This window comes from Entelurus aequoreus, linkage group LG04, assembly GCF_033978785.1.
Source record: "Entelurus aequoreus isolate RoL-2023_Sb linkage group LG04, RoL_Eaeq_v1.1, whole genome shotgun sequence".
Lineage (NCBI taxonomy): Eukaryota > Metazoa > Chordata > Actinopteri > Syngnathiformes > Syngnathidae > Entelurus > Entelurus aequoreus.
Window position 1 is genome coordinate 61,026,376 of NC_084734.1, and position 20,903 is coordinate 61,047,278.

The 20,903-nt window shown below is 39.8% G+C and overlaps 1 protein-coding gene across 3 annotated transcripts in view; it reads right to left on the bottom strand.

Moving 5' to 3' along the window:
* il1rapl2 (interleukin 1 receptor accessory protein-like 2) overlaps nt 1–20,903 on the bottom strand; it is a 631,449-nt gene that overhangs the window by 33,884 nt on the left and 576,662 nt on the right. For all 3 annotated transcript variants that reach the window (XM_062045414.1, XM_062045413.1, XM_062045415.1), the window contains one exon: nt 17,536–17,681. In XM_062045414.1, coding sequence (XP_061901398.1) covers nt 17,536–17,681 — 146 coding nt within the window. The remainder of the gene's footprint in view (nt 1–17,535; nt 17,682–20,903) is intronic.

Below are 20,903 nucleotides of genomic sequence, written 5' to 3' on the forward strand. Positions count from 1 at the left end.
AGGTAATTTTGAGCAATGCCAGAACATTTATTTTTGGCCGTAATAATTTCACATTCGCTATTTCCTTCAACAACAACAACTACTAACCATGGCAGACTTCATTAGAGCCAACATGGACTATTTTGGGTCAAATGATGATCCAAAATCTTATATTTTTGGGCCTGAATATTCAGAGGATGAGCTACACGTTTTAGAAGCTGTGTACTAAACAGATTTAGCTATATAGTGAAACATTAAGCAGAATGTAGCCCCACTGCTAAGTGCTAAACAAGAAAATCCAACTACGAACATAATTAAACAACTACTTATTGTACAATGTCTGCTCTCACTGGGATGCCGACTGATGGGATGTTTATATCTTTCAGCACAAGACTTGTGGTCCCAGTTTAGATGATGAATTCATCATAATCCTCACTCAGGTAAAAATGAGGGGAGCAAACAAGCATATTGTCACGTCTACCAAGCGATATCTTCGGATCTTAGTTGAATTTAAAAGTTGACCAACTTCTCGGTTTAAGGCCACAACGTTACACTATAGAATCCACGATTTACTAATTAGCATCCCCCCCCTCCAGCGTTTACCTGTTTCTCACCTTTTTTGTAAGGGGTGCCGGAAGTTGTCAGACCAGTCATCGATCCTGTTCTGTCTCCCCGTAATGTTTGTCTGCTCTTGAATGCGATTGTGCTGAACATTTTAATTTCCCCTCGGGGATTAATAAAGTATTTCTGATTCTGATTCTGATTCTGAATAGCTGCAGTACGTACTGTAACTCTGTGATCAAGGCGTGTTGCTAAAAACAGCTGCGAGCTTCCTTAGCTTTTATAATAAAAATGTTGCTAATACTTTAATAAAGTTAATATACAGGTCACGGCATGTAAATTGAGTATAGTTGGTTGTTCTTAGACGTTTTTAGAGGGCTTTATGGAGGGAATAGGTGACTAAGATGGAAAAAAAAATTGTGTCTACCTGAGGATGTTTTTCGAATGTATTTTTAGTATTGTCTTGTGTTGTGTATGAGCCATCTTTACAATTATACTATAATTAACTGGTGTTTAATCTAGTGCATATAGTAGTTTGTTTTATTTTGCCATAAAGTTGTATGCATTGCTTTCTTCCTTGCAATCGTTCTGATCTACAATGTAATATTATAACAGTCTTTCTCCTTTTAGTTGCTTAATGTGGTTCTCATTACACATCAAAGTTGTTGAGCTGCTCAAAGACTATTTTTTCCATGCCTAATTTGTGCTTCCTCTTCTCGGACCTCCTGCCTGCTGAGACCTAGGAATTGATCTCAGCATGGCTTCTTGGAGGACATCTCCATTTCTTAAAATGCTTCTATAGAGGCAAGGAGAGAGGAAGGAAGAGAATTATGAACTGGTTTGTCTTTTGAAGTCTTTTTTAGTGTATGTGACACAAAGACAGACACTTGGTATAAGGAAATATGAAAGAAAGACACCCAAGCTGATGTTTCTGTGGAATTAATTAAATTCTATGAAGGACTACCCCTGAAATAGAACAAAAATAATTTGTACAGCAGATGCATAATTAAAAATAAACAAGGGAGGAGATATGTTGGAGGTACTGTTTAAATCTATTATCTTTAAAATGCCAACCACTCCACTATATTAGGAACACCAGCACAACATAATGATATCCAATACAAGAGCTTTATCAGAATTGGCTCAGTTTTTATGAACAATTATGTTATATTGTTGTAGTTTTCCATATTAACACAAGAGGTAGTATTTTTAGTGTATTTTTTCCCATTAGATTGTGCAGGTCTATTAACGGACAAGTCAGACATGGTTGGATGAGTTTGATGTTAAAGAACACGACACCACCAACCTCAAATTGACCTCTGATGACCTCACACAGTAATCCACACTAGAAATCAAGTTGTCTTCTATTTTGAGTTAGTGTTTAAGTATTGGCCACGTGTCCCAGTACTTTAGTCTGCACAACAAATGTGTGCCAGCCTCCCTGGACTGTTATTCTTATACACTTTTAATTGTTGCTTTATGATGTATTTGTCCATCTGTCATTTTATACATGTCAATGTGAATGTCTAGATTTAATCTGACGTTACCATCTGTCACCAGCAGACGTCTCTCCAACGCTGTGACAAGCGACTGTCACAGCATTGCAGAAAGTACCAGGCCAGCAGGTACTCCTGTAATTGCCAAATATTAGCTGTAAAGAGACATTCAATCAGATTGCCTGATCCTGTCATATATGTAAAACTCCCCATGGCTCGCTCCTCTGTCTCTATTTTTCCACTCGCCCATTACCTCCCTCTGCTTACCCTCTCCTTACCTAGCTGTCACACATTTTGCCTTCACTTTTACTAATCAATCACTTGCATGCCACTATCAGTGCTCAGGAGAAACACCTCACATTGCACTTTCCATTTGCTTTATTTCTTACAACAGACAAAGAACAAAATAAATGGACAAATTATTAATCACACTTTTGAACTTGGACTAATCATAATTAATCACATGTGATTATTTAATTTAAGTCAAATTACCGGTACCTTAATAAGACTCAAATATTTGGACACAAATTACACAATATTTTCAGAATATTATACACAAACATTTCTAAAATGTTCTAATGAAAATACATCATTTATTTCTGTTGGGGTGTATTTTGCAGGGAAATTTACAAGCGAGCAAACCAGTTCAAGTCTCCTCACTCATTTCCCTTGTGGATCAATACAGTTTGTCTAAGGCCCCGTTTAAACTAAGCCGGATAAGGTTATCCAGAGTAAATCACACCTAACCTTAGCCGTGTCCACACACAACAATGCCACCGTTTAAGACCCCCGCCCCTCTCCGTCCGCCGGCGCAACGCGACGTAGTACTTATGCATGTAAAATGCGCACGTCATAGTCATCTCCAGTGTTGCTTTGTGTGCAAGTTCTTAAATATAACTTATCTGAACAATATCCAGTGTTGTGGTATTTCAATTAACTGGAATCCAGTGTGCAGTGGGGCCCTATTGTAGTGAATCACACCTGAGCCATCATAAATTAATCAAATCTTTATTAGACACGTAAACAATGTGATAAAGAACATTTTACATCAATCAATCTAGGGATCTAGATATCTGGTCAGGACACTCCTCACTCTTTTGCCTTCACCTTCATTGTCCATTCATTTTTGGTGACTTTATATACTCTGGACCTAGACGTTGAGTCCGCGACATGCATGGAGGACAATAACTGATACAGTCTGCTTTGCCAGTCTAAATGCATTCGGCGTTTTCCTCGACGGCCAGGTAACACAAAGCACAGGCTACCTTTTTTTTTTATATCACATCCACGGGAGCTTGCATTCTTGTTGTCTCTCCTTCGACAAATGGACAGAGTTTTTTGCTTTTTCGCTAAGTAGAATCACAGCTGACCTGTACATTGGAAAGTTATCTTGCCTTCTGAGATGTGTTGTATCCCAAATAGCTGCAATCGCTTTCTCTTAAGGTATTCATAAGTGTGATTTCCACAAGCGTCTGTACATGTAGAAGAATGAGAAACACGGCCATGTCTGGATGACTCGCCTCTATATTTCCAGTGTTTACCTCCGAGTTACGAAACCGCTTTATTATGAAGCTGGCTGTGGCGCGTTCTTTCTGACGTCACTTCCTGTGTAGGGCGAGGTCTCTGGCGTCACTTTCTCTCCAAACTCAGTTTGTAAACGATCAATGAGTCCATACAAAACTAAGTGCCGGAGATTCAAGAAATACACGGCGCACTTAGCCGTGTAAAAATTTGTCCAAGGAGGGTTACCTTAAACGCTGGTTTAGTGTGGCTGAAACGGGGCTTAGGCTAAATAATTATTTGTTTAAGGGTAGACATGGCCTAAGTCTAAGTCCAAGTCTAAGTATGCATTGACCTGATCACTGACCGTGTAACAACCAAGAGCATATGCGGTCAAAATTAAATGTGTGATTACCGGTAATCTTAAAGGGGACTTAACCAACTTTTCTTACCTATTCATATCTGTTTTTGTCTATTTTAAATCTGCCCAAGTCCCGGAAAATTTAAATCAAACCATGGAGGCATGGCCGAGATATTTATAAAACAGTTTTGTCTTCCTTCATACTTTCTCCAAAGAAGTCGTTTGAAATTTGCCCAATTTGTGACGTTTTTCCCATTGGTGACGTCAGCAATTATCTCCATATAAGGAAGAAATGTTGCCAAAGAGCTTTGTGCGAGTTCGCCATTGTTGTCCCATGTTGTAGTCAAAACGTTCTTTCTTTTTCTTTATCCTGTTGTTGTGGGGCAGACTGGCTCGTACATGCACATGCATCCTTTGCTGTTGCCATTTCTAATACAAAGTAGCGTAGTTGTAACTTACAGTCGTGGTCAAAAGTTTACATACACTTGTAAAGGACATAATGTCATGGCTTTCTTCAGTTTCCAATAATTTCCACAACTCTTATTTTTTTGTGATAGAGTGATTGGAGCACATACTTGTTGGTCACAAAAAACATTCCTGAAGTTTGGTTCTTTTATGAATTTATTATGGGTCTACTGAAAATGTGACCAAATCTGCTGGGTCAAAAGTATACATACAGCAATGTTAATATTTGGTTACATGTCCCTCGGCAAGTTTCACTGCAATAAGGCGCTTTTGGTAGCCATCCACAAGCTTCTGGTTGAATTTTTGACCACTCCTCTTGACAAAATTGGTGCAGTTGAGCTAAATTTGTTGGTTTTCTGACATGGAGTTGTTTCTTCAGCATTGTCCACACGTTTAAAGGCCTACTGAAACCCACTACTACCGACCACGCAGTCTGATAGTTTATATATCAATGATGAAATCTTAACATTGCAACACATGCCAATACGGCCGGGTTAACTTATAAAGTGCAATTTTAAATTTCCCGCTAAACTTCCGGTTGAAAAAGCCTTTGGAGGATGACGTATGCGCGTGACGTAGCCAGGGGTACAGAGGTATGGCTTCCCCATTGAATACAATACAAAAAAGCTCTGTTTTCATTTCATAATTCCACAGTAAACTGGACATCTGTGTTGGTGACTATTTTGCAATTTGTTTAATGAACAATGGAGATTACAAAGAAGAAAGTTGTAGGTGGGATCTGTGTATTAGCGGCTGGCTGTAGCAACACAACAAGAAGGACTTACTTGGATAGCAGACGTGCCAGCCGATGCTAGCCGCCAACCACATATGTGTTGGGGTGAAGTCCTTCGTCGCGCCGTCGCTCGCTGGAACGCAGGTGAGCACGGGTGTTGATGAGCAGATGAGGGCTGGCTGGCGTAGGTGGAGCGCTAATGTTTTTATCATAGCTCTGTGAGGTCTGGTTGCTAAGTTGCTAAGTTAGCCTTAGCGTCGTTAGCAACAGCATTGTTAAGCTTTGCCAGGCTGAGAATTATTAACTGTGTAGTTACATGTACATGGCTTAATAGTATTGTTGATCTTCTGTCTATCCTTCCAGTCAGGGATTTATTTATTTTGTTTCTATCTGCATTTGAGACAGATGCTATCACGTTAGCTCATGCTAAAGAGCTTCGTCGATGTATTGTCGTGGAGATAAAAGTCACTGTGAATGTCCATTTCGCGTTCTTGACTCTCATTTTCAAGAGGATATAGTATCCGAGGTGGTTTAAAATACAAATCCGTGATCCACAATAGAAAAAGGAGAGAGTGTGGAATCCAATGAGCCAGCTTGTACCTAAGTTACGGTCAGAGCGAAAAAAGATATGTATTTCACTGCATTCTAGTCCGTCACTCTAACGTTCCTCATCCACAAATCTTTCATCCTCGCTCAAATTAATGGGGTAATCATCGCTTTCTCGGTCCGAATAGCTCTAGCTGCGTTGAAAACAATAGGAAAATATGAGGAAGTGAACAACTGACAACGTCACGCTACTTCCGGTAGGGGCAAAGCTTTTTTTTATCAGAGACCAAAAGTTGCGAACTTTATCGACGTTGTTCTATACTAAATCCTTTCAACAAAAATATGGCAATATCGCAAAATGATCAAGTATGACACATAGAATGGATCTGCTATCCCCGTTTAAATAAAAAACAATCATTTCAGTAGGCCTTTAAGTCAGGACTTTGGGAAGGCCATTCTACAACCTTAATTCTAGCCTGATTTAGCCATTCCTTTACCACTTTTGACATTAAACAAATGAGATAACATAAGAAATCAGCAGATGCTTTTTACAATTTGGGATGACATTCGTTCTTCATTGGCACACATTGTCAGGCCATATTTATCTTGGAGTAGAATAATTATCCCTAGTTATATTAGGAAAACATTTGCATAATAAAGATTCATTGGACCTAATAACAGGTATAGTACTTTTTTCAAGATGGCGCCGCTGTACTCCCTGCTGTTGGCAGGAGCTCTGTGCTCTTGTGTCATCCTTTTGTGTTCCTGATGTTTCCCTCTTGTTTTCATGTGTTTTTTATTTGCCTTTTGGTTCGGGACCCTTTGGGACTGTGCGACAAGGGGTGACATTTTCGTGACTTCTGCGGTGCTTTTTTGTGGGCTTCTGGATCTGCCTCCCGGGAGCCTTTTGGCCATGGAGACCAGCTGCAGGGTATCTGCCACACCAGAGTCCGTTTGAAAAGACTGGAGGAGATGCGGATGAAGAGACAAGGCTGTGGAGCTAGCACTGAGCACTGGGACGGACAAGCTTCACAGTGTCTTGGCTGAATGAGCGTGTAGCGGACGCCTCGGTCTCCTTAGACGCATGCTCGCTCATCCATGCGGACTGGACACTGGCCGAGAGTTAGTGGGCGGCCGAGGGTTGAGTCGACTCTTTTGGTTGCTTTGTTGGGTCTGATCCTGTCTCTGGCCATGCTACCCCCACCCCAGCAGACGATGGCGTGGAACACTGCAGAGGCCACCACAGTGTATATATATTTTTTGTTGTTATTAATTTTGTAGCTGTGTGTAGAAAGGGCTGGTTGCATCAGCTCTGCTCTTTTAATGTCTTTAATATCCTTTATGCTCTTTGATGTTTGATGTTTCCCTCTTACACACATGCTTATGTGTGCTATGGCTACGAGGTTTTTTCCCCCTTGGCCTCAGTCTGAGACCCTCTCCAGGGGCCCAGGCTTAGACTGAATTTTTTTTTTCTCACCGCCCCAGCGTTTACCTGTTTCTCACCTTTTTTGTAAGGGGCACCGGAAATTGGCAGACCCGTCAGCGATTCTGTTCTGTCTCCCTGTAATGTTTGTCTGATCTCGAATGGGATTGTGCTGAAAATCTTAATTTCCCCTCGGGGATTAATAAAGTAATTCTGATTCTGATTCTGATAGAGAAGTTTTACAATATCAAATTCTAAACCCTGTTTTGTTGATGTCTGTGAGTTGAGTTTTACAGGAGATTTTAGCATCAGAAACATAATGAGACATGTCCCTCCATCCATCCATCCATCCATCCATCCATCCATCCATCCATCCATCCATCCATCCATCCATCCATTTTCTACCGCTTGTCCAATTCGGGGTCGCAGAGGGTGCTGGAGCCTATCACAGCTGCATTCGGGCGGTAGGCGGGGTACACACTGAACAATGTCCCTGTCTGCTTATTTCATTTTATTTATTGAATTAATTGTATTATTATTTTATAAACCTGTTCTATCCAGCCTCATAGGCAAATAATATTGTTGATCTACATACCCGTATCTGCTGTACAAATCTATTTTACACAATAGAAGGGTGAGATACTGGTCTGTTGCATTATTTGTGTTAAAGTTTTTTAAATGTTTGGATATATTTTGTGTTTGTCGCAGTCCCCATCTGTTTTATTATTCTCCAGAAAACTATTCTTTTTTTCTTTCTAGTAATACTCATATCATGTTGGCTTAAGGCAGCTCTTTCTACTTTGTCAACTATGATTCCCGTCCGTGGTGTGTTCAAAATAAATAAATCACATCTGCAATTACCAATTACGTGACTGGGGGTAGGGAGCACTCCTAATACAATCATACACAGTGTGTGAAATCAAGCTTTATTAATGTGTGCTAACGTAGCAGAACATGTGCTTTGTCTCGGCTGTCGTGTTGTGTTCAGGCGCTCTAACGTGCCCTTGCTACAAGGCGTCACACCAGGAGGCGGGGAGGGGAACAGAGAACTTGCTATTTAGCGTGGTTACTGAACTTTGAAAGAAGCAGCCTACACTGGAGGCGGAAAAGACAAATTACTTGCCGCTTTGAATTGACAAGATCAGTTCAAAGGGTAAAGCATCTTGCTCAGTGAAGTTAATTTCTGCTGAGTAATAGCAGCATTTTTCTTCACACAGTGATGTGCCGTTGCCTTCAGTTGAGCTACCGAAGTTCACAACAACAAAAGTGTTCATGCAGTTGAAAACTCAGCAACCTGCTTAAGTGAGGCTGTCACACTATGACTGACAATGGAGTCTCAGGCCATTAATTGTGGTAAAGGGACTGATGTTTTGCATTTAAGTCCCATCTTAAAACTCATTTGTATACTCTAACCTTTAAATAGACCCCCCTTTTAGACCAGTTGATCCGCCGTCACTTTTCTGCTCTGCCCCCCTCTCCTTCGTGGAGAGGGGGGGCACCGATTAGGTGACCACAGATAATGCGCTAGCTGTTCAAAGTCAGGACCCGGGATGGACCACTCATCTGTACATCAGTTGAGGACGTCTATGCGCTGCTGACTTGTCTCCACTCAAGATGATTGCCTGCTGGCCCCACTATGGACTGGACTCTGACTCTATTAACTAGATCCACTCGACGTCCATTGCACCGGTCGCCCGGGGGCGTGGGGGGTCCCCACATCTGCGGTCCCCTCCAAGGTTTCTCATTGTAATCCCATTGGGTTGAGTTTTTTCTTGCCCTGATGTGGGATCTGAGCCGAGGATGTCGTTGTGGCTTGTGCAGCCCTTTGAGAAACTCATGATTTAGGGCTATATAGATAAACTTTGATTGATTGATTGATTGATTGATGTTCAGCAAAACTGCACTGTGATGCATTTCCCACATACTTTATCTACTAGACAATTATGTACATTTAAAGGAATCCAAAACATTATTTTACATTCTTAAATTAGTATTCTGCTAGTCTTCTTTGTTTTTCCTTTCCAAAAATACATTCCACATATAGAAACCTTAGTATTACTGATTATAATAATAATGTTAATAATACAAATAATAATAATAACATATTTGATTTCTATGTCACCTATTTCTGGTGACCCAGCATACATTACTATTTTGTGCTAACCTGAATTTAATTTGTGGTACCTCAATTTAAGAGTGCCCAAACCTGAGAGTATTTTGAGATATAAGACCCGCCACTCAGCTAACTGTTATGCTTTAAATTGCAAGCAAACATTTTTGTTACAAGCACCCCCACCTATAGTTGCCGTAGAAAATGTCACAGTGAACCCCATAAAATACGCCTAAAACATCTGGTCTTATTTGCTAGCATGGGCTTATACAACCTCTGGCAAAATATGGAATCTATTGATTCCATACATTTTGGTAGGGGTATTTGTTCTACAGATGGACATACAGTTATTGTGTTTTCCAACCATGGTAAGGAAGAAAGTGAGCGTAAAGGACTGGACTGACAAGAAGAAGAGGATGATTTTCATTGAATTAAAGAAATTAATCATTGAGCGTGTCGCCAACTTGGCGAAGCAATTCACGGAGCACGATACTAAAGACAGAGGAGACTAACGCCAGCCAAGAATGTTAAGATAGTATATAAAAGCTGATATTTATCCATGGATATATGGAGAAGCTGCTGATGGTGTGTTTGACAGCGCAGCAGCTTGAAGGAGATATTGTGGAATTCCACTTTCCAAGGCGGATGCTTCTTATTATAACTTTACAATACTTTTTATTTAAACTGTTGTTTTTCTTTTAAAAGGCATGTTACATGGTAAAATGGTTATGATTTAAAGTCATTTTAATTGGAGATGTTGATTTGAGATACATGTGTTTTGAGTTAAAGGGGAATTGCTCTTTTCTGGGAATTTTGCCTATTGTTCACAATCATTATGGGAGCCATGACGATGAAGAATGTATTTTTTGAATGCATTCTAAGTCGTAAATAAATGTAAATTAAAGTTTGCTTCCAGCAGAGCCAATGGGAGCTCCTCTATTCCACCCATAAAACCCAATAAAAAAAGATCCAAAAAGCACCAACAATACTTCATTTACATTTCGTTACCTGAATATCAACCAAGTATTCCAGATATTGTTATTATAAGCGCTAAGACAAAGTATTTATAGCGGCGGTGTGATTACTTTTGTGCGTACCTATGTTTACATCATCGAGTGGTAAGCTGCTTCCTTGCTTCCTTTGCTCGTGAACGTTTATTGTAAATCATAAACCATGTCTGTAACCTTGATAGTAGAAGGATGAGGACGCTATCTGACAAGTTGGTATACTTTGACAGTCAATTTAGACCCGGAATGGCGAGAACGACACAAAAAGAGACTTGATTACACCATACTTGCCAACCCTCCCGATTTTCCCGGGAGACTCCCGAATTTCAGTGCCCCTCCCAACAATCTCCCGGGACAAACATTCTCCCGAATTTCTCCCGATTTCCAGCCGGACATCAATATTGGGGGCGTGCCTTAAAGGCCCTGCCCTTAACGTCCTCTCTAACCTAAAACTTTCACCCCTTAACAGCCGCATGCTGTTCAGGCGTCCGCTTTTCCTCCATATAAACAGCGTACCGGCCCAGTCACATAATAATGTAGCGTTGGACGGGTTTAACAATGATCTTTACTCCTAGATGTCAAGAAATGCTGACACGATGTATGATCTATAAACTGGTTTAGTTATAACGCAAGGCATACTTGATGAACAGCCATACAGGTCACACTGACGATGGCCGTATAAACTACTTTAACACTGTTACTAATATGCGCCATCTTGTGAACCCACACCAAACAAGAATGACAAACACATTTCGGGAAAACATCCGCACTGTAACACAACATAAACACAACAGAACAAATTCCCAGAATCCCTTGCAGCACTAACTCTTCCGGGACGCTACCATAACATTTACGGCTTCTGCAGCTCAGTGCACAACTGTACACACAACAAGAAGGAGACGAAGCAAAAGAACGAAGAAGAGACATTGCGACGAAGAGTAAGAAGAAGAAATACTCTTGCAAGTTCCGAAATGATTGGAAAAAATAATTTCATTTCATTCAGAAAAGTTCAAAGGGGAAGGGGTATGCTGCCTGCACCTCAAATCCCCCCGCAACCACGCCGACCCCCATCTCCAGAATTCGGAGATCTTAAGGTTGGCAAGTATGGATTACACCCCCCTATTTTGCGAGGACTATGAGTATTTTTTCATTTTAAATGGAAATATAACAATATTCTATCAGTCGGCATCCTAATGACAGCAGCCCTTGTACAGTAAGTGATGTTTTATTATGTGTTTGACTCTCATAGTCTGCAGTGAATATAAATCAGTGCTGTTGTTAAAAAAAAAACAGCGGACCTTGTGATGAGTTTTTTAAATGAATGCACTGCATATGCTTAAAATGTTTAAAATATTTAAATATTAAATGTTATTATGAATGTGCCTGTAACTACATTACATATATACTATATCATGTACGTAAAATTCATAAAGGAGGTGTTTTTTTAAGGGCTTAGTTGGCAGAATGGAGCGACTCCCATAGGCTTCATTGAAAGCAGACTTTTGATCTTATTATTTAAGAGTTAGAATGAATAAAAAAAGAAAAACATATGTGTTCTTGTCTTACGTAATGATTGTGAATGATAAGCAAAATTCTAAAAAAAAAAATGCAGTTCCCCTTTAAGAGCTCTGTCACAGAGCCAATTAAACCCCGGCCTAAATTGAGGTGCTGCTCTAGTTGGATTTATTGAAATACACAAATAAATACAAAACTAATTCTGAAATATGTGCAAAAATAACAAATTAAACAAAATTAAATTAAAGAATGCCTTTAGAGTTTTCCTGTTAGGGGTTGCCACAATGAGACAATTGCATGATGATTTAGCATCATGCCACAAAAGCAGAAATGTGTACAGTACCATTGCAACACCAGGGATTAACAGAAAAGTAGGCCAAATTATGTTGTATCCTCTTATTGGCAACAGAGCAGGTACAACGTTTCATATACATTTTCATATAAATTGCCATGTCTGCCATGTTTATTCCACTGGCATTTTACAAACTGTCTCTGATTGTCACGGTAATACGGTACAAACTGCATTCCTTTTTGGCCCAATACGACACAATTAAGTTCACTTGGCAACCCAAAGCATGTGATACACCTCTAAGTAGGACTCAATGCAGTTCTACACAACTGCAAGAAATACTCATCATTCAATACCTGGGAGTGTCAATTAAAGCACTGGACATAATTTTCTTTGCAAAGGCACAATTGTAGCATTGAAGCCTTCATCTCTTATTTTGATTCTCATGGAATTGACAACCATTTACACTTACTTATTGCTGGTTTCACTTAATTTTTTTTTATACCTTGTTTGTGTTTTATATAAGTAGCATATTTTGTAGTTTGAGTATTTAGTCGTGCTTTTAATCCTAAAAACTGCCTACCGATAAAACCGGAAACACACAAACACATTCCTCTCCATCCTTGTTATTACCCTGTTAAGTAATGACAACCTACCCTGACGACCCCCACTGGAGGAGTGAGTCAGTTTGCGCTTCTCTGTGTGTGTGTGTCTCTAGGGGGCTAGTTAAGTATAGTAAGATAGATTTGACACTCAAGGCATTCAGCAGGAGTCAGAGGAAAAAAAGAGGAGAAGACCAGTTTCCAGTTCATCACCTTCCTCTTACTATTTCAGTTTCCCCCTACTTTGTTCTTTGGCTCTTTTTGTGCACTCCTTACATTCCCCACTATTATTACTTGGCATTTATTTGTTGTTTCTCAGTCTCCTCCTTGTTCTTTTGTTCAGGTTTATTTTAATTCACATTCCCAAAGCTGTGCCCATTCATTTTTTATCAGAGACACACATTCCTTTTTTATGCAGTGACGTTAGCTAAGCAGTGTGTCACTATGTTTTTTTTGCCTCTTTGTTTTCGCTCCCCTTCTCTTGCAATGACTGACTCTGCTGTGCTCGTCAGAGGGGAGACGCAAGTTACCGCGAGGCTTGCCGCAAATATTTTACACAGGGAAATATCATGTATTTTTCAAAGGAACGACTAAAGTGGCGACTATGAGATCATTCTTTTCCCATTTATGCCAGCCACTATTTACTTTCAGGCGCGCTTTCTGCATAATGCCTGTTAGTTAAACAGGGTTTTCAAAAGTCCACGCCTGCTAGAGATGCGCGGATAGGCAATTATTTCATCCGCAACCGCATCACAAAAGTCGTCATCCACCCGCCATCCACCCGAACCAACATTTTATCAAAACCACACCCGCCCGCCACCCGCCCGTTGTTATATATCTAATATAGATGATGCAAGGCATTAATGAGGTTAGAAAGCTTTTGCCTGTTAAAGAAAGGAGACTGATCCAATGCAGCAGAGACATTCAATGCGTGCCACGCATTAATATCTCTTGGCCACTCATTAGTGGCTAAGAGATATTAATGCGTGATAATATTATTTATCATTATTATAATACTATTGTCATTTCCATTAAGAAAGTGTTGACTATTGTTGCCAATGCCCTCAGATCAGGAGTGCGTTCCTCACACTTTGTGTGCGCAGTTGCAGCAAGCAGAACAATGCTTTTAAGAAGTTAAACAAATGTTTTAGAAAGACTAGGCCTATATTTTCGTTGGGTAAAAAAAAATGTTCTGAATTTATTTCAATGAATATTAACTTGTTAACGTTATAATGCTCAAATAGGGACGAGGGCGGGGATGCACAGTGAAAAAGTGAACAATTTCGAGACGAAGATGAATCTTTATTGACTGATCTGCAGCCATGACAAAATATCAGACAATCTCCATTGTCAACGACAGGCAGGAAAATAAAGATAAACACATAGCCCATGTTGTAGGCATAGGCATAGGCTCATACGTTTTTAAGTTGAAATAAAAAAATAAATAAAAAATGTGCCTCATAAGCCTTATGCTGTCAATCACGTGCACAAACTTAACTTAACTCACGTAACTTGTTTCAAAGAGTGCTGCTCGTTTTTCAAATGTGGGTAACAACATTTAACTATGTATATATATTTCCGAATTGGTTCAACCGCCACCCGCCCGAATCTATTTAAAATCTATTTTTTTCGTCATGTCACCTGCCCGACCCGGGGTTTATCCGCGGACTCCGCGGTTGTGTCCGCAAACCGCGCATCTCTAACGCCTGCATTTTCAATCTTAAAAAGTGGTGGACTATTCTCAGCTGTGGTTTAATATCATATTGGACTATAAAAACGGATGTCTGGCTGCCGCAAAGAGGGTGAGCTATCAATTGGCTAGAATCCACTCGCTTGCTAATAAAGTTCTCTTTACTCAACAAACTGGACATCAACTGAATCTTGTCCTCATCAATCACGCCACCGTTACCAACCTTTAGCCCTGGGAGAGGGAGCTAGGCCAAGTCATAACACGGTAGCATTGCATGTTATAAAACTGTGTTTTTCAACCACTGTGCCGTGAGATACAGTCTGGTGTGCCGTGGGAGATTATCTAATTTCACCTATTTGGGTTAAAAATATTTTTTGCAAACCAGTAATTATAGTCTGCAAATTATGTGTTGTTGTTGAGTGTCGGTGCTGTCTAGAACTCGGCAGAGTAACCATGTTATTCTCTTCCATATCAGTAGGTGGCAGCCGGTAGCTAATTGCTTTGTAGATGTCGGAAACAGCGGGAGACAGCGTGCAGGTAAAAAGGTGTCTAATGCTTAAACCAAAAATAAACAAAAGGTGAGTGGTCCTAAGAAAAGGCATTAAAGCTTAGGGAAGGCTATGCAGAGCAAAACTAAAACTGAACTGGCTAAAGAGTAGACAAAAACAGAATGCTGGTCAACAGCAAAGACTTACTGTGGAGCAAAGAAATGAAACTGCTACAGGAAAATACCAAAAAAAGAGAAAAAGCCACCAAAATAGGAGTGCAAGACAAGAATTAAAACACTACACACAGGACAACAGCAAAAAACGGTGTGATGTGACAGGTCGTAACAGTACACCTACTTTGAGACAAGAGCTATAGCGATGCATGGTTGGTTATGCTTTAAAGTCATATCCAACAATGACTTTTTACTGTCAACTGAGTTTCTTTTTTAATGATTTCTGCTGGTGGTGTGCCTCCGGATTTTTACAACGCAAAAAATGTGCCTTGGCTCAAAAAAGGTTGAAAAACACTGTTATAAACAATTTTGCCTACGATAAAGATTTGATGTGGATAACATTCTAGTCGTGTCCTGCAAAATTGAGAGTGGCAAGCTGCAACAGGCTACAACACGTGTCATCAATGCATTGCAGCATCCTGAGTGAGGGTTAGAAGAGTGTGGCTAAATTCTGTCCATCCATAGTGCAGATATGCTTCCAAATTACTAATCCTCGTCTAAGTATTGGTATCACTGAAGGATTGGAGGAAGTACCAGAAGCCAAGAATGATCATATTTTGGGGGAAATTACCATATTTACCTTTTTTGATGATGTTCAGGACTATCTGTTACAGCAAAGCTATTTAGCTGGTGGCCTGGGGACCAAGTGCGGCTCAGAAATGACACCAGACTGGTTCAGTTCAAAAAAACTTTAAAGTGACCAACATCTTTGCAGCAGATTCCTAAAAACACTCGAGCACTGTCATTTCGTTGCTGGGTTTTTGGCAGTAGGTCCTTAAAAACAGCAGAATACGCCCGTTGTCGAGACAGGGCTGGGTTTTTTTGTTCTTAAAAATTTAGTAACGTTAAAAAAAAAAATACACAAAAAATAAATATCCATTGCAGAGTCTACTGGTACTTTAGGAATATACAAAATAAGAAAAATAGTAAAGGTAGAAGTTCACTCTACCGGTCCTTAGCTTTCTGGAAATGTGCCCCCAAAACTATCCAGTTGAATATCTCTGTGCTACAGTTTGGGAAACATCACCTTTGTACAAATACTATACCAATTCATGGTACTTGGGAATCAATACCAGTACTCAACGGTACCAATTTTTGGTACTTTTGTGTGGGTTAATAAATATTAATTGTTTTTGATAATAACATCTATTTTTTATTGCAACATTTGAAAATGAGCTGATTATGATAGCTGATGTCCAGTTGTTTTATCTTGGTTTTTTTTAGCACATTTCTGAGTGTCATTTGCAATGCGACAATAAGTTGCAATTAAAGTTGCAAGTCAAAGACGTCAGATGGCAGTAGTGTATAACTGTTGGTGTGTTGGCTAGTCAGTTCATCCTTTGCTGAATCTAGTCTTTTGTTGCACCTTAACAAGTCTTAATAATGTAAGTATTATACTTATTACGTACCAGCTGTTTGATTGTAAAGTGCATCTCAATTGTACACCTCCGAATGTGTTAATTAACACATTTGGAGGTGTTGAAATCGCCATGTAAAATCGCTAATGCTACTCAGTAGCATGTCAATAGCAAAGCCAATGAATATTAGCATCAAGTTAACACATTTTAAGAAAAGTTGAGACTGACTTAGCTTACGTTGGAGCGTTGTTTGAGTCAATTTATTTATTGGCATTAGATCATCAATTACCTAAGTGAGAAGAGCCAGCTGAGTCGGCAACCGGGCGTGACATAACGCGCAACCCAAATACTACAACAATGCCATATCTCCTGATTGATCACATGATTCAATGCCCGGTAGGACCGGTGGTATTCAGTTGTAGCCAAAAAAAAGTACTGAATTCGAAAGCCATCCCTAGCGACAGTAAACATTATTATGGACTGTGTATACTATCGTTCATAATGAAGTTTTCAAGCACTGTTGAAAAAAGCTTCTACTGGCAGAACAGCGCTCCCACCTGGCTGTAAGTATCGTACGGTCACATATGTCAGAAGCCAAGGGACGAGCAACCTGAAGTTGTTTGAAATTATCTTATTATGAATTATATGCCAACAAATTATAAAGTGATACATGTCTGTTTGTGTTGTGTTGTGTTTGCTCGGTTCTCGTATTATCTTTTAACCTGCCCATTGTACAGCACTTTGGCTACCCCTGTGGAAAATTTTAAATGTGCTTTATAAATAAAGTTGATTTGATTTGATTTGATGTCGTTTTTGAAAGAGACTGCAATATATATCGCAATATGGATTTTAGGCCATATTGCCCAACCCTTTGAAACAGGTTGTTGATTTGAACCCATATCTCCTGACTGTGCGACGTAATAACCACTTCTCCACTGTACCGCCCAAAAGAAATACCAGTGCATATTACTGCAATGAATATCATAATGTATCATTAAAACAAGATGTCCAAAAAATGGTTGAGTAGTTAATTTGCTGTGCAGATTTAATTAAAATGAAAACCGAGACATATCAGAATTTTGTTGAGTAAGTTCTCAACTAATGCATTCCATCAGTTGACATTCTTTTCAGCCAACGCAGATTGGGAGTGGAAAAGAGCACTAAATTGGATTTCCCTACCTTTCTTCTGCAGTATTGCACTCCCACGCCGCCGCCCGATGTGGTTCTCCACGTAACAGGAATAATTTGCCAGGTCAGCCTCCTCGATAGCATCAAATGTTAACGACAGCTGTACCTCCTTTTCTCCTAAATGTTCTCTTAGGACCCTGGACAATCAAACACAGAAGTCCCAAATTACCTGTCAAATACAGCCTTTTAAACATTGACTTCAATGCACGAAACAATCTTTATTTAATAGACGAGAGCAGGTGTGAAGTTACGAATAAAAGGGGTGAGAGAACATACAGTAGGCCTATGCGTAAAACATGGAGACAGGTAGGTACATGATTCACAAATTGCTGTGCAAAAATCCTAGCGACAGAGAGGAAGAAGACAAAGAGATGTGCTGTAAGTATAAAAGAAGAGTAGAGGATGATCTAAGAACATAGAAAGGGGTAAATGATGCATAGAGTAATGTGTGGTGTTGAGCGGATTAGAGTGCATTTAAAAGTAGGACAGAGGAAGTTAGGAGGCATGTGTGGAAAACACTGAAGCAGGTGCAAAAAGCTTCTGTCCTTATGGTGAGGTCATATCCTCCATGAGCCTGCAAGGAGGGGGAAGACACGAGGCAGACTGAACTGATGCTTGGGGGTTGACCTGTCTCTATGAATCTGATTTAGGGTCAGCTTCAACCATGACCACAGAGGCCAGACTGACTGTGCTAAAACAGCACATTTGGTGAAGGTAAGAGCCAAACTTCTGGCAGAACCACTGGGACGTCTTCCTTCCTTAAGTGGCTGTGATAATAGAAACAAAAGCCAATTGAAATACTGTAGTATCCTACCTGGCTTTATAGTAAATGTACAGATTAATTATCGATTGTAACACAGTGAAACCTGTGTAGCGATCATCAGATTGGTTGACTCACATTGACTGTAAATAACCATTTCTTGCATTTTTACTTGTGACTTTATTATACAGAAGGTGTGATAATCTTTTGGGCCTGCCCTTTATTTTGGTAATTGGCTCCTTTTACTCACTGTTGTTCTGTGTCCTCTTCATAGACGATGAGGCACACCTGTAAGTAGGGATGGATACCCTTCATATTTAAACCAATATCAAAGTTTTGGTCATGCTTGCCGGTACTTGCTAGCGTCATTTATTGGACAGGTGTCAACTTGCAGTCCACACATACATCTTGTGTGACTTCCGTCTACTGGTCACACTTATCATTAAACCATGTAACACATAAAATTGGTTCGAGGTCAGTAAGCACAACCAGAATTAATACATAGATTTTGTGCACCGGGTTATTGGCGCACTGTCGATTTTGGAGAAAATGGAAGGATTTGAAGTGCACCTTAATGTCTGAAAAATACTGTAGTTGAAGAATTGGGGATGACAGAACAGAGATGTCTACTGCAGAAGAAGGCAGAATGTTTGTTTCTATGCCAAGGCTTTAATGGTAAATGGCAGTTTCATTTTGATGAGGTGGCGACTTGTCCAGGGTGTACCCCACCTTCCGCCCGAATGCAGCTGAGATAGGCTCCAGCACCCCCCGCGACCCCAAAAGGGACAAGCGGTAGAAAATGGATGGATGGATGGATTTTGACACAGCCACAAAGCTTGTCTTGCAAAAAGTGATAACGATGAAGTTAACAATACTACAACGCATGATGAAATAATCAGACCGATTTTTCATAGAAAATTCAATCCCGAATTGTTATAGACTAAAACACCGTTTATGTTAACGGGCACGTGCTTACTAATAAGAACACAGTTGACCAGGACTTTGTCGATAAAAACAGGTTATCGACATTAATGGGCTCTACCTAAACGGGTTGTACGCATATTTGAAGACATGTAACTAATTGCCCTCTAATCTTTTGGGAAAGAAATGCTGAAAGCAAGTTAAAGTCTGTTTCATAACATATTCTAGTCTGTTATCCAACTTGGTGTGGTGTGTTTATTCATGTATGAATACAGACTAATTAAGGAAGAGGTTGTGGTTTTTTTTAACCATCGTGTAGAATGTTTTAGCTTTTAAACCAGGGGTAAATTGGAATTAGCTATGGCTGTAGGTGTGAAAACACCGAATATCTCCTCACTTGATCACTTATATACTACAGGTGTGAGCAGGTGTATGAATGAAGCAGACATTTAAAATATTCTTAAAGGATTTAAAATGAAAACATCCGTATAAAGTGTGTTGTGGTGGCAAAAGGAATTGTGCATCAATTATCATTATCATCACTAATTCGACTTACATTGACTCAACAGCTGGATTGTTTAGCTGATATAGACTTGACTCAGGTGTAGACGCATAACAATTTGACATTTGGCCTCGTAATGCTAAGTAAATGTATGAACGAAGCAGTAGCCCATGCGGACATTTTGCAATTCAATGCACATGACTGAACCACGAAGATGCTGACTTTTCAACATTTCTGAGTAGCTAGACAGCCCTGGACTGGATAACGGAGACATTCTGTGCTGCGTTTGCAACACTGTCCTCCACTATGTGCAAACTTTGTTGAAGCAAATCCAGCTTGTTATGTTTGATGAGCTCAGAAATATTTGAGGGTGCTCAACTTTGAGTCATTTGCAAATATGACAATTTGAAGGTGAACACATCTGTGTAAGCAACATGGAGCCAAAGCAGATAAACAAATGCATACAGTACACTGGCCAGCAGTGCTGCAGGATGGAGGGTGAACCCCAAAAAACATCCCAGCTGAAATGTGTCTATACAAATGTGACATTTTGAATGTGGAACAGTGGAATTACTGGATCATGTGTAGCCAGAGGACTGGAGCAAGAGTTGGAGAACTCATCAGGCAAAGGTTAATTAAATACCACGAGGCGTGATTAGTTTGAATTTGATATACTCACACCTCTATCTTTTCTGAGACAAAACACCTCAAACATCAACCTCAATGTGAAAAACCTGGGTTTAAGACCAACAAAAGGTCCCGTCTCATCCGTCCTTCCCATCTTCTAGAAGTTGAAGTACGGTACATGTCTTAGTTATCAGTCAATGAGTGTCTTATTTGAAAATTAAGGGCACATAATTACAACGAAATGTCAGAACAGGTAGCATGCAAGCTTTGACATACCAACTCTTTTGTTTAACATGTTTGGGCTCAGCATGTTGTTTCACATGCTTAAAGGGGAACTGCACTTTTTTTTTGCTTACAACTCACAATCCTTATTAGAGACAATAACACATTTGTCTTTTTTTTAATGCATTCTAACCTGTAAATACAAGTCCTCTTACAATGAAGCCTATCGGAGCCATGACATCATTGCATTTATTCCGACCATAAAACCCAATAAAAACCCATCCAAAAAAATACCAAAAATACTTCATTTACAGTTTGTGACCTAAA